The sequence below is a fragment of the Electrophorus electricus genome, chromosome 3 (assembly GCF_041902795.1).
Source record: "Electrophorus electricus isolate QZ-2024a chromosome 3, ASM4190279v1, whole genome shotgun sequence".
NCBI classification, from domain to species: domain Eukaryota; kingdom Metazoa; phylum Chordata; class Actinopteri; order Gymnotiformes; family Gymnotidae; genus Electrophorus; species Electrophorus electricus.
In genome coordinates this window covers 10,952,816-10,974,139 of record NC_137499.1, presented here as the reverse complement: position 1 = coordinate 10,974,139, position 21,324 = coordinate 10,952,816, and the positions used below count along the sequence as shown (strand labels likewise).

General features: G+C 50.0%; 1 protein-coding gene across 1 annotated transcript; it reads right to left on the bottom strand.

Annotated features, from left to right (window-relative positions):
• Positions 1-21: 21 nt before the first annotated feature.
• mrps9 (mitochondrial ribosomal protein S9) lies at positions 22-14,455 on the bottom strand. Its single transcript, XM_027004622.3, has 11 exons — positions 14,315-14,455; positions 13,692-13,868; positions 11,725-11,787; positions 11,597-11,627; positions 5,544-5,623; positions 3,503-3,588; positions 3,039-3,114; positions 2,764-2,932; positions 2,108-2,216; positions 803-975; positions 22-322 (listed from the first exon to the last, which is right to left on the bottom strand). The coding sequence occupies exons 1-11, from the start codon at positions 14,399-14,401 to the stop codon at positions 231-233; spliced, it is 1,143 nt and encodes a 380-aa protein (XP_026860423.2). The 5' UTR covers positions 14,402-14,455; the 3' UTR covers positions 22-230.
• Positions 14,456-21,324: the final 6,869 nt, after the last annotated feature.

The window sequence follows — 21,324 nt, the reverse complement described above, 5'->3', positions numbered from 1 at the left end:
ACTGGGAAGATCAACACACAATATAGGAAACATTTGGTTTATTGGAATACACCGTATGCACAATGCATAATGTAGAGCAACGTAACAAGCCCCAATTATTCTGATGGATTCAGTGTATTTTTAACAGTAATGACGCCTGATCTGTATATGAACGTGGGTTCTGCTTGGGACTTGAAGTCACTTCCAGTCGGTTTATCACTCTGCGCTCTGCTCCAGGTGCCCCCTAGTGTTCAACGTTTTTTCCAGGTGTACTTCTTGCGGGCGCCTGCCTGGCCTGGTTTCTGTCGCTCCTTAATCCTGGGGTCAGCCGTCAGCAAGCCCGCTGAAAGCACAAAGTCCATTTTGCAAATCTTTTTTTATTTTATTTTTTTACTTTGTATTTGCCAGCAGACACTTCATGGTCTTTGTACCTCATAGAAAGCAGGACTAGGAGCGTGTGTGTGAGAGAGTGTCTGTGTGTGTGTTAGTGTTGTTAAAACTGGCCATATGTGACATTTGATTATTCTAGAAATAAAAAGCACATAGGTTTGAAGCATTCAAATATCTATTTATTCATGTTATGTCCATAAGAGCACAAAACCAGTACAGTGAGAGATGGAGCTCATTTGACATGGACATTTGATTCAAGATAAATATGTCTTAACGTTTTCTTTCTATTAAACAGGATATAAAAATCAAACCACTGTGTACCTGCAGCGCACGAAGCTTCTAGTGTTCAGTGTCTATGTAGTACAGTAGTCTACGCTCCTGAGTGTGTGTGTAAGATTGTGTGTGTGTGTGAGAGATGGAGTGTCTAACATACCTTGCCTTATGGTCTCCACCTCCGCGGGGGTAGAGACAAAGCTGAGCAGTGCCCGTGCGATGGCGAGCCGGAGAGCACCAGCCTGTGCTGAGCGACCCCCGCCCTCCACATGTGCCTGCACATCGAACCTTCCCAGCATGCCCGCAAAGTGTAGAGGAAACATGATCTGCTCCCTGTCAGAGAGAGAGAGAGAGAGAGAGTCATCTACACATTACTTCTTTTTCTCAGTATAAGGACTGTTATTAAAGGGGGGAGGAGCGTTGAACTCTGTAATCTCATGCAGTGCATGTGACAAACCACTGCCTGTGGTCACACAGTGTGTGTTCATTCAGTATTAGCACACATGATATGCTCGTGTAATGCGTGATGTATTCATGAGCACTCCCGTGCACGTGATGTGTAATAGGTTCATATGATGTCTTCACGTGTGCGCTTGTGCACATGCAATGTGTTCACGTGCACTCCTGTGCTTGGGGACAGCAGACGTACTGTGGCCCACACTGCTGACACAGAGGAATGTTGTCGTCTGTCCGCTCCAGTTAAGTCCGTCTGATAAGGCCAGACGGAGCCCACTACTCACTCAGCTGTGTAATTAACTCCCCTCCCAGACTACAGAGGGTAAGCAGGCCGGGGGGCGGGTCGGGGGGGTGGAGGTGGGGATGGGATTGGGGAGGTTGTTGGAGGCACAGCATGCAGCCAGAAAACTGCTGGGGTTGATCATTCTCCCCTGAGGGGGCGGGGCTTAGCGGCTAGTGGTGGACAGACCAGAACTGACAGCTCGACTGACGAACAGAACGCAGCCGTGCGCTGGCTGGCCAGCAAAACTCTTTTGATGTTTTATTGAAGAATGATTTAGTAAGAGTTCATTCAAGGGAGTTTTTTTTTCAGAAATTCTTACAGATGATGTAAAATGTTATGCCCTAGAATTACACCCCGTGAAAGTCTATAAGGGTTCATTTTAACTCAGTGTCTGAGGATTTCAACGCATTTTCCATTACTCTAGATGCTGAGCAAAACCCTAGTCACTGGATTATTAGTAACAAGCGCCCTGATGCCACTCAACTGGCAACCTCATGAGGCACACGACCTTACAGATGAAGGTTAGGAGTGTTAGGAGCGTTCGGTTCCAGGCTGTAACACATCTGTTACTAAGCTCGGCCCCTGGTTACCGTGGTTATCACTGAGAAGTCTCTGACCACACGACCACATGATCACAAGACCACAGCTGTCTGTTGCATTCTCACAGTAGCATGTGCACTGATGTATTATATGTACGAACATTCAAACACGCATACACACACACACCTGTCCTGCAGAATAGGGAAGTACAGCAGACAGTCTTTTCCGTTGACAGCGACGCGTCCGCTGCCACAGTCTCGGAGTGTAACGCTGGCCGTGGCAGTTTTCCTCCTGCCTGCGAGGGAACAGAGCATGTGGTCAGGACCCTGCAGCCAGGACCACCAACGGGGGCAAGTTTCTGACTCTGAGTACCACTAGATGGTGCTGAAGGGCAGAATGAGCTGCACGCAGGTACCGTTCAGAACATCTTAGAACTGGACACTAAAACCAGCCGATATAAAACTGGTCATTTTCTTAGATGAGCAAGAACGACCTAGCGTGCATGTGTGTGTGTGTGTGTGTCTATACCGTGGGCCAGGAATGTGTATGTATGTACCATGGGCCTGGCTATAGGTTCTTCACTCTCATCATACTGAACATCAAGGAGTGTGTGTGTGTGTGTGTGTGTGTGTGTGTGTGTGTGTGTGTATGTGTGTGTGTACCATGGGCCTGGCTGTAGGTTCTTCACTCTCATCAAACTGAACATCAAGGAGTGTGTGTGTGTGTGTGTGTGTGTGTGTGTGTGTGTGTACCGTGGGCCTGGCTGTAGGTTCTTCACTCTCATCAAACTGAACATCAGGGAGTGTGTGTGTGTGTGTGTGTGTGTGTGTATGTGTGTGTACCTTGGGCCTGACTGTAGGATCTTCCGTTCTCATCACAATGAACGTCAGGGATTTCCTGCTTGGTGGACTGAATCTCCAGCTGCTTGCGGAAACGCTGGACAAACTCCTCCTCCAGCGCGCAAAAGGGCAGAGACAGCAACTTGTCCATCAGCTGTAGGAACCGTGAGTACTACACACACACACACAGGCAAAGGAAAAATGCATTTAGGAAATCATTTCACCAGCGCCCTCTTGTGGTGTCTGTGTGAATTGCAGTATGGGGGTGAGTGACTTACATCCTGGTCTGAGATATTCTCCACCAGAACCTCCTCTAACTCTTCCTTCAGTAGCCATCTGCTTCCACCTAGAGAGCTGGACACACACACACACTCCATGAATAACACTGATTATGTTGTAACAGTGGTGGTGTTAGGCAGCAGACACAGCCGCGTACAGTCAGTGAGTGTGTTCAGACTGGATGGTCTTCACTCCAGTCGTGTGGACATGACTATATAAATCACTGTTCCAGCACACCTGTATTCTGTATCACCTGCTGCCTCACAGGTCACACACACCTGGACAGGTGCCACCAGAACGAGATACTCACATTACCTGTCAGTGGCTTTCATGTTATGCATGTTGTGACTTAAACAAACATTTACTTTTTCTAACATAAACTAGTTCCATTATAAGTCAGTGAAAATTGTAGTATTCCCCCCCCCCACACACACGTGTGCACACGGTAGGTCCTGGTGCTCACATCTGCTTGCTGTCTTGAGGAAGAGCTCCTTTACTCCTCATCTGGTCTTGATGTTTTTCTATGGCCAGCACTTTCCCGAACGTGTCCTGGAATAAACAAAGCAGCGTTCACTTGAGAAGAGACGCAGGGGTTCAGTGTGTGGTCTCTGTAACAGCACGACGTCGAGGTTAGACAGCCAACTACAGCTGCTCTCCGTCCTATTTGGACAGTTCAGGAGGGACAGAGGTAGCTGTGTGTAAACACACATGGACAAAATGTTCAAGATTTTCAATCTGGATGGACTTAAACATCCCAGGTCTTATCCCCACACACACCCACCCACACCTACAAACACACCTACACCCACCCATCTACCTACACAAACACACACCTACCCACCAACACCCAAATCTCCATTATAAAGGCAGATGGCATCTCTATCTCCTTAGCCCTGGCTGGATTTAATTGTGTGTAGGGGAAATTGAATTGAGGGGCACTAGGGCGATAGCTCCCTTTCACCCTCGCACGCATGCACGCTCGCACGCGCGCACGCTCTCCCTCCTCATGGCTGGAGAAGCCGTCATGCACAGCCGGGTGGTGTTCTCAGGCACGCTTGTCTAAATTGGCATCGCGCCCACAAGCCTAGAGTGCCCGTCAGGCATGCTGCTGGAGCGGAGCGGGGCAGGGCGAGGCGGGGCGGGGCAGGGGGCCGGCGGGTGGCTCTGCTGGCAGCTCCATGCCGCTCACGTCGGCCGCGCGAGAATTCATTTCCCCTGCAATTATTCCACAGCTGTTTGTTTAATTCCACCCTGATAGAGTGCGTCTAATCCGCACACACACGCCAAACAGGCAAACATCGGGCAAAAAGCAATTTTCAGCCTGCCGGGGAAAAGGAAAGGTGTAATAGAAAAGAATGAAAAGAAAGAAAGAGGGAGGGAGGGGAAGACGAGTGATGTACGCATCACACCATTCCAGTAACGCACGTCAGTAACGCAGCCAGAGAAACAAAACCGGACAGGAGGAAGGTCTGTTAGAGGTCTGAGAGGGGCCACTGGCGGAAGGGGGAGACGAAACAGACGAGCTGTGATGTGAGCGATGAACGAGCTCTTCTGGCTGACCTCCGCTTTCAAATTCAATATATTTTCACCAAACGGTTGTACAGCAAGAGAGACAGAAGTCTCTTCTAATCCTCAAAACGTTCACCCGGGCGCTGCACCGAGGTAAACTCACACGTCCATGCAAATCACTCTGGAAGACGACGTCTATACATACAATAGGCACGTTTGAAATGAAAACATGAAATGGCTACAGCACCTTTAACGCATGTTAAACTATTCTATACTACAGCACCTTTAACGCATGTTAAACTATGCTACAGCCTCCCTGGGAACTGCATCTGCATTATTTCTTATCACAGTCGTCCGGGTAAAGCACCAGTCATGTCCTCTGGCCAGGGGAGTGGTGCAGCGTTTGTGGGTCATGGTCAGGGGAGGGGCTTTGGCCCACGGTGGGCAGATTTGACAAACCTATTTGAATGAACAGCAGGGGTGGGTTCTCTACAAGGCAAAGAGGAGACGCGCAAGCACGCGAGAGAGAAGGATGGGACGTGGGAGTCTGGGGCGAGTCGAGGACAATACAGTAGTAAATACAGGTGTGCACATGCACACGCACGTGCTTGCACGTACACTTGGAGGCATATGCCGTACATGCGTGCTTGCACATATACACATACACACATAAATGCGTTCACACACACACACACACACACACACACACACACACACACACACACACACACACACACACCCCTGCACACCCACAGCAGGCCTATAACAGTGCTCAGTTTCTCTCACTCTACCCCACCCACAACCCTGGTATCTCTTGAGGCTTCTGCCCTCACTCTAGAGCAAAGGACCCCAACCAGCACAGCACGCTCAGGAGAACGGAGTCCTCTGAGCCAAGAAGAATGAGTGGGGGGCAGGAGGGGAGGGAGGGGGGAGAGAGAGAGAGAGAGAGAGAGACAGAGGGGGGGGGAGGGAGGGAGAGAGAGAGAGAGACTTACATGCATGATGGAGTAGAATGAAGGTGTCCCTGTGTAGAAGAGGAAGTGAAAAGGGCGGCCATCTTTATCCCACTGGGCCGCTGAGCAAAGAACACACAGCACATAACGCATCATAACACACACACACACACACGCAACGCATCATCACACACACACACACACACGCAACGCATCATCACACACACACACACGCAACGCATCATCACACACACATGCAGCGCATAACGCATCATAACACACACACGCAACGCATCATCACACACACACGCAGCGCATCATCACACACACACGCACACACACACACACGCAGCGCATCATCACACACACACACACACAACGCATCATCACACACACACACACGCAACGCATCATCACACACACACGCAGCGCATCATAACACACACACACGCAACGCATCATCACACACACACACACAACGCATCATCACACACACACACACACGCAACGCATCATAACACACACGCAACGCATCATAACACACACACACACGCAACGCATCATCACACACACACACACACGCAACGCATCATCACACACACACGCAACGCATCATCACACACACACGCAACGCATCATCACACACACACGCAACGCATCATCACACACACACGCAACGCATCATCACACACACACACGCAACGCATCATCACACACACACACACGCAACGCATCATCACACACACACACACACACGCAACGCATCATCACACACACACACACACACACACGCAACGCATCATCACACACACACACACACACACACACACGCAACGCATCATCACACACACACACACACGCAACGCATCATCACACACACACACACGCAACGCATCATCACACACACACACACACGCAACGCATCATCACACACACACACACACACGCAACGCATCATCACACACACACGCAGCGCAAAACGCATCATCACACACACACACACGCAACGCATCATCACACACACGCAGCGCATAACGCATCATCACACACACACGCAGCGCATAACGCATCATCACACACACACACGCAATGCATCATCACACACACACGCAGCGCATAACGCATCATCATCATCACACACACACACACGGCATCACACACACACGGCATCACACACACAAGGCATCACACACACACACGGCATCACACACACACACACACACACACACACGGCATCACACACACACACACACACACACACACACACACGGCATCACACACACACACACACACACGGCATCACACACACACACACACGGCATCACACACACACACGGCATCACACACACACACGGCATCACACACACACACGGCATCACACACACACACAACGCAACGCATCACACACAACGCAATGCATCACACACAACGCAACGCATCACACACACACAACGCAACGCAACGCATCACACACACACAACGCATCATACACACACAACGCATAACACACACAACGCATAACACACACAAACACAGCATCCTAACACACACACGGGCGGCCATCTTTATCCCACTGCGCCACTGAGCAAAGAACACACAGCACATAATGCATCATAACACACACACACACACGCAGCGCATAACGCATCATCACACACACACGCACGCAGCGCATAACGCATCATCACACACACACGCAGTGCATAACGCATCATCATCATCATCATCACACACACACACGGCATCACACACACACACACACACACACACACACACACACACACACACGGCATCACACACACACACACGGCGTCACACACACACAGACACGGCATCACACACACACACACAACGCAACATCACACACACACAACGCATCATACACACACAACGCCTAACACACACAAACACGGCATCCTAACACACACACGGCATCCTAATACACACACGGCATCCTAACACTAACACACAAATGCATCATACACATACAACGCATCATAACACACACACGGCATCTCACACACACACACACACACACACGGCATCACACACACACAACGCAACATCACACACACAAACACGGCATCCTAACACACACACACACGGCATCCTAACACACACACACACGGCATCCTAACACACACACACACGGCATCCTAACACACACACACACGGCATCCTAACACACACACACACGGCATCCTAACACACACACACACGGCATCCTAACACACACACACACGGCATCCTAACACTAACACACAAATGCATCATACACATACAACGCATCATAACACACACACGGCATCTCACACACACACACACACACACACGGCATCACACACACACACACACACACACACACACACGGCATCACACACACACACACACACACACACACACACACGGCATCACACACACACACGGCATCACACACACACACACACACACGGCATCACACACACACACAACGCATCATACACACACACAACGCATCATACACACAAACACGGCATCCTAACACACACACAGCATCCTAACACACACACAGCATCCTAACACACACACAGCATCCTAACACACACACAGCATCCTAACACTAACACACAAATGCATCATACACATACAACGCATCATAACACACACACGGCATCTCACACACACAGCACATAACGCATCATCATCACACACACACACACACACACACACAACACATCATACACACACACCGCATCACACACACACAAAATGCATCCTAACACACACAAAGACAACGCATCATCACACACACACACACACACACAAGGCATCACACACACACACAACGCATCATCGCGCACACACACAAAATGCATAACACACACAAACACACACACCGCATGATACACACACACACACCGCATCACACCCACCCACACACAAAATGCATTATAACATACACACACACAAAGACAACGCATCATACACACACACACCGCATCACGCGCACACACACACGGCATCACACACACACACGGCATCACACACACACACGGCATCACACACACGGCATCACACACACACACACACACACACGGCATCACACACACACACACACACACACACACACACACACAACGCATCACACACACACACGGCATCACACACACACACGGCATCACACACACACACAACGCAACGCATCACACACAACGCAACGCATCACACACAACGCAACGCATCACACACACACAACGCAACGCAACGCATCACACACACACAACGCATCATACACACACAACGCATAACACACACAACGCATAACACACACAAACACAGCATCCTAACACACACACGGGCGGCCATCTTTATCCCACTGCGCCACTGAGCAAAGAACACACAGCACATAATGCATCATAACACACACACACACACGCAGCGCATAACGCATCATCACACACACACGCACGCAGCGCATAACGCATCATCACACACACACGCAGTGCATAACGCATCATCATCATCATCATCACACACACACACGGCATCACACACACACACACACACACACACACACACACACACACACACACACACACGGCATCACACACACACACACGGCGTCACACACACACAGACACGGCATCACACACACACACACAACGCAACATCACACACACACAACGCATCATACACACACAACGCCTAACACACACAAACACGGCATCCTAACACACACACGGCATCCTAATACACACACGGCATCCTAACACTAACACACAAATGCATCATACACATACAACGCATCATAACACACACACGGCATCTCACACACACACACACACACACGGCATCACACACACACAACGCAACATCACACACACAAACACGGCATCCTAACACACACGGCATCCTAACACACACACACACGGCATCCTAACACACACGGCATCCTAACACACACACACACGGCATCCTAACACACACACACACGGCATCCTAACACACACACACACGGCATCCTAACACACACACACACGGCATCCTAACACACACACACACGGCATCCTAACACACACACACACGGCATCCTAACACACACACACACGGCATCCTAACACACACACACACGGCATCCTAACACACACACACACGGCATCCTAACACTAACACACAAATGCATCATACACATACAACGCATCATAACACACACACGGCATCTCACACACACACACACACACACGGCATCACACACACACACACACACACACACACACACGGCATCACACACACACACACACACACACGGCATCACACACACACACGGCATCACACACACACACACACACACGGCATCACACACACACACGGCATCACACACACACACAACGCATCATACACACACACAACGCATCATACACACAAACACGGCATCCTAACACACACACAGCATCCTAACACACACACAGCATCCTAACACACACACAGCATCCTAACACACACACAGCATCCTAACACTAACACACAAATGCATCATACACATACAACGCATCATAACACACACACGGCATCTCACACACACAGCACATAACGCATCATCATCACACACACACACACACACACACACAACACATCATACACACACACCGCATCACACACACACAAAATGCATCCTAACACACACAAAGACAACGCATCATCACACACACACACACACACACACAAGGCATCACACACACACACAACGCATCATCGCGCACACACACAAAATGCATAACACACACAAACACACACACCGCATGATACACACACACACACCGCATCACACCCACCCACACACAAAATGCATTATAACATACACACACACAAAGACAACGCATCATACACACACACACCGCATCACGCGCACACACACACGGCATCACACACACACACGGCATCACACACACGGCATCACACACACACACACGGCATCACACACACACACACACACACACACACACACAACGCATCATACACACACAAACACGGCATCCTAACACACACACAGCATCCTAACACACACACAGCATCCTAACACACACACAGCATCCTAACACACACACAGCATCCTAACACACACACAGCATCCTAACACTAACACACAAATGCATCATACACATACAATGCATCATAACACACACACGGCATTTCACACACAGCACATAACGCATCATCATCATCATCATCGCACACACACACACACACACACACACACACACAACGCATCATACACACACCGCATCATACACACACACACTGCATCACACACACACAAAATGCATCCTAACACACACAAAGACAACGCATCATCACACACACACAATGCATCACACACACACACCGCATGATACACACACACACACAGCATGATACACACACACACACCGCATCACACACACACTGCATCATCACACCCACCGCATCATCTCACACACACACACACAAAATGCATTATAACATACACACACACAAAGACAACGCATCATCACACACACACCGCATCACGCACGCGCACACACACACCGCATCATAACACACACATACACACGCAACGCCTCATAACACACACACGCAACGCCTCATAACACACACACGCACACGCAACACCTCATAACACACACACGCACGCAACGCCTCACACACACGCACGCAACGCCTCATACACACGCACACACACGCACGCAACGCCTCACACACGCACGCACGCAACGCCTCACACACGCACGCACGCAACGCCTCACACACGCACGCACGCAACGCCTCACACACGCACGCACGCAACGCCTCATACACATGCACGCACGCAACGCCTCATACACACACACACGCACGCAACGCATCATACACACACACGCACGCAACGCATCATACACACACACGCACGCAACGCATCACAACACACACGCACACACCGCATCACAACACACGCGCACACACCGCATCACAACACACGCGCACACACACACACACACAACGCATCATAACACACACACGTGAACAGTCAGCATCAGTGAACCACAACACCATGCACACATCCAGCTCAGACTCAGCAGTGATGGACTCATGTACAGTACCTGTCTGCTTGGGGAAGATCAGCTCAGGGTGCTGTGGGACAGATGTAGAGGAGAATTACACTTTGATCAGGTGTGTGTGTGTGTGTGTGTGGGGGGGGGGGGGGGGGGGGGGGTGCAGCAAAACTTACCTTCATGACAGGTCGCGCCTTTTTCTCAAACAGGCCAGACGGGAAGAGATATTCTATGCTCCTCTGTCTCAGACACACACACAGACACACACACACACACACACACACACACACACACACACACAATTATTTTAACATTCTTTGCCATTTCTTTCCTCTCGCCACACCATTTTGGAGGACATCTAAAAGTGAACGCTTGTTGAGCTGCTGGGAAATGTCGCTTTGGGTGGACCGTATGTACCGTGAGAAGGGAAGGCCGTTCATGAGCGTCTGGGGAAAATAGAAAACAAGAAGGGGAAAGGTGAAAGAGAGGGGGATGAAGTGAGATGACAGCGGCAAGCGTGGAAAATGAGACACCCAGTCATGTATCACGCCGTCAAGACGAGAGAACGAGAGCGAGAGAGCCCATAGAAGAGAGGGCTGGCAGGAGCAGAGAGAGAGAGAGAGAGAGAGAGAGAGAGAGAGAGAGAGAGAGAGAGAGAGAGGAGTGCAAGAGAGGGGAGCAGAGCTGCTGAACACCGCAGCAGATGAAGCAAACACCTGCTAACACTGAGAACGGCAATATGGCGCTACTCCCCGAGGGAGGTGCGGCCTCGTCACGCTGCTGCTTCAACGTCCGCTACCCCCACAGCGCAGTCACCCCAACGCGCACCACTGCCCAACTTTGTTCGGGAACTTGCGGGACTACAGACATCTGCTGTGGGCAAAGGCACAACACAGCCGTGAGTCAGGGCGCTCGGGAAATCCGAGTAGCGTGTGGAGAGGCCCGCGGAAGCCCCGCCTCGTTCACTTCCGTGCGGAAGCCCCGCCCCCATGCCAGCACAGCCTCTGACCCTTGAACCTCAGAATCCAAACTGATGGGCTCAGAGCTGAAGAGCGTGTGTGTGTGTATGTGCGTGTCTTTGTTAATTACTCCCCGCTGCACAGCTGTCTCACACCTTCGCTGCGCTTTCGCAGGAACGTCACGTTGGTTGAAGCGGCTGGCACTGAGGTGGCATCGCCACCCACCCAGACGGTGCCCACGCGCTGCCCTGCCAGCCTGAGGCATCATCGTGGGTGCCCACCGCATCCCCCCGCGCCCCCCCGCGGTGAGCGTCAACTCACTTCTCCACACTGCTGCTGAAGACTCCATCCATTAGCAGAACCATTGAGGTCTGCGGAGACAACAGCGAGGTGGGACGACACCGGACAGACTCAGCGGGGCAAATTAATTACAGGTAGCAAGGGGAGGGACAGACGTGAGGTGTGAAAGGGTTTCCAAACATCCCCCATCTTCCTCTGGCCAACTGGGCCGTTTCCAAACACAAGGCTTTGGTCATCGTCTTGGAATAACCCCTGATAATCTCGGCGCGGGAGTACTTCACACGGACATCCTATAATCCACCGTTTATGACGGAGTCTGACCGACACACCTCTGTGGCGGAGTAGCGTGACGCTGGCTTATCTGAAACCATTACTAACACACACACACCAACACAGCCTGCTAGAAGTCGACCTTACACATGGACATCACCTGTCCTGAGCGGAGCAGTGCAGAGATTATTCACATAGCAGATGGGTTTATTCACCAATCCCCAAAAGAACCACACATCCATTCCCAGCGACCACGTGTACCTACTGGTCAGTACTAAGAACACCTGACCACAAGCAGTACTAATAGCACCTGACCACATGCTTATGGTCTTATGATGCATGTGTATTTAATTTGTGTATGTATGTGTATTTAATTTCATTTAAATTAGCTGATGTCACGAGGCATTGTACCGCACAGACTATTGGACCACCAGATGGTGTCAAAGTAAATAATAACATTAAAAATGCTATTATTATTTATTTTACTAAAATGCCACATAAGCTAATGAGGATGTATAATTTACATTGCACGTGTCCAGCAGGGCGCGGCAGTACTCTGAAGTCTATTTCCACATCACATTACAAGTGCATCCCAGGCCCGCGCGCTGCCTTACGTCGACGTCCTGCTGCGTGAACGTCTCGGGATCCTCGCCCATCATGTTCGCGAGACGGCGCTTGCCAACCTCGAACTCCTCCGCGTGCTTCCTGATGTACTCGATGGAGAATTTCTCCGGTCCTCGCGCAGCCTTGTTCACCTGCACGCGCGAGGACACGCAGATCTGCCTGGTGAACTGCGAGAGAGCGAGAGAGAGAGAGAGAGAGAGAGAGACAGACAGAGAGAGAGAGACAGAGAGACAGACAGAGAGAGAGAGACAGAGAGAGAGAGAGAGAGAGAGAGACAGACAGAGAGAGAGAGACAGAGAGACAGACAGAGAGAGAGAGACAGAGAGAGAGAGAGAGAGAGAGAGAGAGACAGACAGAGAGAGAGAGACAGAGAGACAGACAGAGAGAGAGAGACAGAGAGAGAGAGAGAGAGAGACAGAGAGACAGACAGAGAGAGAGAGAGAGAGAGAGAGAGAGAGAGAGAGAGAGAGTGAACGACACATACCTAACGGAGCACTCTGCAAGCCCGTGCAGTAACCGGAACCCTATCCTGTTAGCTCGAGATCATCCCAACGCGGACAGCGTCTCCGCTACTGCACCACTCACGACTACGACAGAGCGCGAGCGCCGTTACCTGTCGGCTGGTCCGCGTCGAGGTGAGCGAGAAGCTGCGCGTGTAGTTCAGACAGCTGGAGAAAACGGACCTGCTGGAGGCAGCCATGTTGGACTACAATGTCGCGCTGCCACCGGAAGGCTTTCCTGTGTTCTCTGACGTCACGTCCTGTATTACAAGCGGTCGGTATTTAACCCTTTAACAGAAGCAGGTATTTAACCCGGCTCCCTTTAACAGAAGCAGGTAAGCAGGTATTTAACCCGGCTCCCATTAACAGAAGCAGGTATTTAACCCGGCTCCCTTTAACAGAAGCAGGTATTTAACCAGGCTCCCTTTAACAGAAGCAGGTATTTAACCCGGCTCCCTTTAACAGAAGCAGGTATTTAACCCGGCTCCCATTAACAGAAGCAGGTATTTAACCAGGCTCCCTTTAACAGAAGCAGGTATTTAACCCAGCTCCCTTTAACAGAAGCAGGTATTTAACCCAGCTCCCTTTAACAGAAGCAAGTATTTAACCTGGCTACCTTTAACAGAAGCAGGTAAGCAGGTATTTAACCCGGCTCCCATTAACAGAAGCAGGTATTTAACCCGGCTCCCTTTAACAGAAGCAGGTAAGCAGGTATTTAACCCGGCTCCCATTAACAGAAGCAGGTATTTAACCAGGCTCCCTTTAACAGAAGCAGGTATTTAACCCAGCTCCCTTTAACAGAAGCAGGTATTTAACCCAGCTCCCTTTAACAGAAGCAGGTATTTAACCCAGCTCCCTTTAACAGAAGCAAGTATTTAACCTGGCTACCTTTAACAGATACATTTAACAGAAGCAGGTATTTAACCCAGCTCCCTTTAACAGAAGCAGGTATTTAACCCAGCTCCCTTTAACAGAAGCAGGTATTTAACCCAGCTCCCTTTAACAGAAGCAAGTATTTAACCTGGCTACCTTTAACAGATACATTTAACAGAAGCAGGTATTTAACCCAGCTCCCTTTAACAGAAGCAGGTATTTAACCTGGCTCCCTTTAACAGAAGCAGGTATTTAATAACTTACACTAAAAAGGGGCAGTGCTTGAAGTTGACCAGTCCTCACCGATATACAGTACTGGACCGATACTCACTGCAGTACTCGCACTTGTACATTTTACTCTTTGGTGTAAATGTGAATTTTCTTGTGTAACAGCATATCAGGTTGTGCATGACTCATTATGACCCTATATAAACTACATTATGCAGGGGGCACTCCGACCCTATATAAACTACATTATGCAGGGGGCACTCCGACCCTATATAAACTACATTACCCAGGGGGCACTTCGACCCCATATAAACTACATTACCCAGGGGGCACTTCGACCCCATATAAACTACATTAACCAGTGGGCACTTCGACCCCATATAAACTACATTAACCAGTGGGCACTTCGACCCCATATAAACTGCATTACCCAGGGGGCACTGCGACCCCATATAAACTACATTAACCAGTGGGCACTTTGACCCCATATAAACTACATTACCCAGGGGGCACTGCGACCCCATATAAACTACATTACCCAGGCGGTATTCTCACGTTCCCGTTCTCTCTACATTCTAGTACAAGGCAAGCAACGTTAATGCTCAACAAGTCAGGGAATGTTAATGATAAACAACTTTGTTGGCTTGGGTCCTAAAGGGACCAAACGCATGACTCGTTAGTCTAATCCCTGAGGTCTTTGTCAAACATGCTTAAATTTACATTATATGAATTCTAGTTATGAACAATTGTGATTTTACTCTCCATATGTTTAACACTGAGCCACGCCGAGCCAAGCGACTGAACTCTGCGATGGTCGGGCAGCCTAAAAATGCGCCTTTGCCATCTGTTCCCATCATTTTCGTTTCATTTTGAATCGCTGTCCTGTCCTCCTCATTCGTGATGAACCATATCCAGGAGCAGCGAGACGTCTGGACGAGGTCGCCGCGAGGCAGGTTTTGCTCCAGAGGCAGCGTGCGCACCGCTCCAGATCACTGTTGCCTTCACCGTCGTCGCGGTGATGGAGGCAGAGCTACCACTTAGCAATATCCATCAAACTGAAGGGCCCCGCTAGCGTCTGGCGCGTGCCAGCCCGCGTGCTGTGGTCGTCAGCGTCATGATGGACTGGGCTTGCTCTCAGACTGTAGCCACAAGCACGGTGCAGCTCGCTAAGAAAAATTGACTTGACCTCTGCTCTCTAATTCACTGTGGTGGACTTGGGGGTGGGGTGTCTACGCATAAACCATATGCGTACCTCAGCTCTCAGAGCTCGTATTTTGTATCTTGATCTCATCCACTCTCTTGTGTAAACTATTAAACATTATACCACATCTCTCAGCGCACACCAGAGAATCTTTTGAGTTTCCAGTATTGTGATGTTACTATATTAATGCAATATTTGTTCACTTTGTAGTAGTGGACTGAAGTAGATGTGAATTCTGACTTTACACTTGATGTAGTGGACAGTATTAATAACGTTCAGTGCTAGCGTAATGTTATTTGCTGACTACTGAAACTGCCAGTTATGCTCAATTTGTTGTATTCTATCACTGTTCTCTGCCAATTTGAGTGTCGGATTAAAGCATTAGCACCGCGGCAGTCTCTTGTGAAGATGGGTTGGTTAATCTCAGAGGATTAATCAGTGTTCTCCTTCTTTCAAGGAATTTTCAAGAAAAAAGTGGGTTCAGTCCAGTAAGCAAACCATTAATCCCCAAAAGCAGAAGAAGCGTGTCTACTGTGAGAAGAAGCGAGAAGAAGCCGAGGGGGATGTGAGATTCTGGCGCGGCCAGATGACTCACATTTGAATATAAAAAAAGGAAAAAGAATAAACAATAACACTGTGTGTGTGTGTGTGTGAGAGAGAGAGAGAGAGAGAGAGAGAGAGAGAGAGAGAGACATTGAGCTGATCTTCTGAGTCTTTTGCGGTTGAGGTTCAGGCTTACTGGAATCATATTTTCCACAGTGCTTTACAGTGATTTCCTAATATCCTTACCGGCTTGTGGCGGGATAAGCACGTCTCCTCGTGCATGCTCGCCTCACCTCAAAGCTGTTATACTTCTCAGTGCTCCCGCTACTGCATTCCAGCCTACGCGATCCCAGTCATAGGTCACTGTGCTCAGAGCAGACCTTCACTAGCGTGAGTAGCCCCTCCGTGCCCCAAACAACCCTAAACATTCACTCAACATTCACCCCAACACCATCTCAATTATATAACACCTGAGTTTCTAGCCGATCAGGGATGTGGGCAGCAGCTATTACAGACGGACCTAGTCACTACTAATTGCCGAACTGAACCACCATGAAGAGTCGTCCTTGAATAGGACCACGGGTGGGTCAGTGTGCACATTCGCCTGTTTCTTCAGCCCTGTTATTATTGGGATTCTAGGCCACAAGGAAACGTTACTGTGAATAAGAACCATGTCCAGAGGACAGGGGAGATTACATGGCTACCAATGAATCAGAATCCAAACTACAATTCATCACAATCCTGGAGAGCTATTGATCGATACACACAGGCAGGGCACGTCCTGGCAGCCGCAGGGACGAGAGAGGGGTGAACGAGAGAAAAACAACAGATTTCCCTTCTGTCCCCTGAATGCAGCTGTGATTGTGTGTGTGTGTGTGTGTGTGTGAGTGAGAGAGACTTTGTCGTGGGTGCCAGCGAGCTGTTGCTGCCCCAGGGCCATACAGACCCCCCCCCCCCCCCACACAGACGCTTCTGCCCGTCTAAAGCAGCACACGTGTCTAAGCCTGCGATGATTGGCTTCTTATCTTCAGGCAGTACTGGGGAGGGAGGGCATGATTGGAAAACGCTGCCGGGGGCCATGTGTGGGGGCCGTGTGTGGGGGCCATGTGTTCTGTGCCTGAGCACACAGACACCCAGAGAGAGCATGGTAATGTACGTAGGACCGGCCCAGCCCAAGGGACATGCGCGCACACACACACACACACACACACACACACAATCAACTGAAGCTGGAAGGGAAATAATGCAGGAGGCACAATCAAATATCATGTAGGTTATCTGCACACAGAGGCAAAACTCAGGAAAAATATGTTCAGGTAATTTATGTTTGCTTTTATTTTAATTTTCTTCATCTACAGTAATATTACAGCAGATTCTTACAGTGTTTGATAAACATCAGCCTTTATCGTGAAGGCCTTACAGGACCTTACAGAGCTATAAACCTCTGCACACCACTGATGTGTCTCGCACCGATGCCAACGTGTCTCGCACTGACGCCGCCGTGTCTCGCACCGACGCTGACGTGGCTCACGTTGCCGCTGCTAAGTCTCGCTGGGCCAGTGCCGCGCTTCCCCCATCCATCCAGGCCCGTTGCCAGAGAAATGGTCGCCCGGGTTACAGATCTGCCGCGCAAATCATTCCACAGATGATCGGAGGCCGGCGCGGTGAGCGGCGGTTAATTGATAGCAAAAAGCAACATAATAAATATAGACGTTTGGGCGGAGACGTGGGGTAGGGCTGGCGTGCCAGCGATTACCCGCTGGAATCAGGCTTCATCAATATCAGGCTAATTACAAAGCAATTCTGGCAGCGCGTGAAACAAATCGACTGCCGTGGCTGATCGGTCCGTAGCCGTGGCCGTCCACAGATATTAGAGCTGAGCGGGGGGACCACAATGAGGGAGGGGGACAGATCTCTCCCTACACCGCTGATATTAGAACTGATAAGGGAGGAGAGAGCGCTCCAAATGAGTGGAGTGCAGCTTCAGTAACGTCTGCTGTAGACTCTCATACAGTCATGAAGGCCCACCAGACTCCAGAACACCTTTTCCAGTGCTTCTCTTTCCTTTTTCTTTCCTCTTTCTTTCTCAAATGTTCTCCCTGTTTCAGGTAAAGTCCGACAGCCATTCTATTGGATTATGGCCTGCATGCATCTTAAAGACCTGTGCGACGCCGGCCTCAGGACTTTGCTCCTCTCTCAGACTCTCTCTCAGATGGATCCGTTTTTCAGACGGTCCAGAACACCCCCAGACTTCCATCTCCTCTCACCCTCACCACAGGAGCGGCTGTATTGGGTTTCCGACTAGCTGAGGTTTCCTTCCATACTTCCCAGTGATGAAAAGCCCAGTGTCTTTGCCCTGGTTCCTCTCCGGTCTCGTGTCTGACTGCTTTCCCCAGGTGAGCGTCTGAAGCAGTCACAACGGGGAGGAAGGAAGCCGTTACTGCGCGAGGCGGGGGGGGGGCGTGCAGGAAGAGGTCCAGGGCTCCAGACGGTACGGGAGTAACCCTACACTCGGGAAAGGGCAGAGAGTGACTCAAGAAAAACTTCCTACCATCTCATCCTAGCAGCGCTGGCCCCTAATGGGTCGGGTCTCGGAGCGAAGTCCCCTGGCGTTTTCAGCCCCCGCCTCCGATACCCTCCCAGACCCGAAACTGCCTGCGTTTGACTTTCTTATGTTTTGCTCTCTGAGGATAATTGGCTCCTGATGTTACTGCAGAGAGAGAAAAAATGACGATTGTTCAATAAAAGCGTTGCATTAATGATCCAGAGATTCCAAACGGCCGCCCAAGAAAAATGTGTAATTATAAACACTTCCAGCAGAAAGGCAGGCTCCGATGATGAGGCGGACGAGGAGGAGGAAGAGAAGAGACGGAAGCGCTCAGCGCACCGAGCACACCGGTCAGGCATGAAGAGCGGGGCAGTCAGGGTCCGAAGACCCCACTCCGGTCTGACGAACAGACAGAACAACCTGAGCTACTGCTGAGCCCCCACATCTGTGGAGGCCGTTTAGGCCCCATCGTACGCATCAAAAGGTTAAACCTCTAAAATCTAATATTTGCCCAGAGGGGGTCATGGCACCACAATTACCAGGTCCAGTCGGCCAACCTAATCAGCCTACAGGGGTATTAGTTGGGGGTGGGGGTCACTCCTCCATTTTGTCACCCTCAGTTTACATATTAAACTCCAGCCTGTACTGCAGCAGCCCTGCGGGGGAAGACTGGGGTGGGGGAGGGACGAGCCCTCGCCCTCGTCCGGAGCAGCGCTGCATCTCGCAGAAACTCCCCTTAATCACTAGTCGTGTTCTCAGCTCAGAAGGTCTGGAAGGTATTTACACACCTGATGCTGGCTCAGATCAAATGACCAACAGCAGGGGGTGTGGCTAGCGCACCCAAGGATCATCAGGGGGCGTGGCCAGCACACCCAAGGATCAGCAGGGGCGTGGCCAGCACACCCAAGGATCAGCAGGGGCGTGGCCAGCGCACCCAAGGAGTTTGGGATTATTGCTGTTTTTATTGATATTGTTGTTTTGGCTTTTTTTCCTTCTTGTGACAAAGTAAATACACTTGAAAACAACTGTAACATGTTTGTTGCTGTTGCTATGTTTTCCCCTCTCACTGATACTCATATCCCTTTGATTGAAAACCAAACACAGGATTAGGATGTAATGTATTATGATTGTCTGGTCTACACCCCTTTTTAACGCGGCTTGGGGAACAATTACGGTAATTAAATATGTGGCTATATGGGAGGAAAAAGATAATTAAGTCCTTTGTGTATTACACAAATTAATTACTATTATTTTGGAGAATAAATCCTTTAATGACATGGGAACAAGTGCATGTGTAGTGTGAACAAGGTTTCTAAATTTCTCTGTGCTATTTGTTTGTCTTAAGAGGCCAGCGAGGGTGTGTGTGGGTCTGTGTCAGCGAGGTTGTGTGTGTGGGTCTGTGTCAGGTTCCCTGCTGCTGTAGCAGGGGGAGCTGGAACCAGAACATCAGTGCTTCTCCAGGTCCACCAGGGTGGGCCTTGGCCTACTAACAGCTGTGTGGTTGGTGGCGAGGGCCCAGCTGTGAGAAGCCCCTCCCATAGTGAGACTTCATGTTGAGACTGAAAGGAGTTCACGTGACAGGTGAGCGTTCTAATGCCCCGTCCGAACCTGCATGGGTGAAACCTGAGCGTGGTCGGTCCTGAAGAGTGTGTGATCCTCAGATACAGACCTAACTACAGACCCTGATGGTAACCCTGATGAACCCGTGTCCTGGTGCTCCTATTTACAAA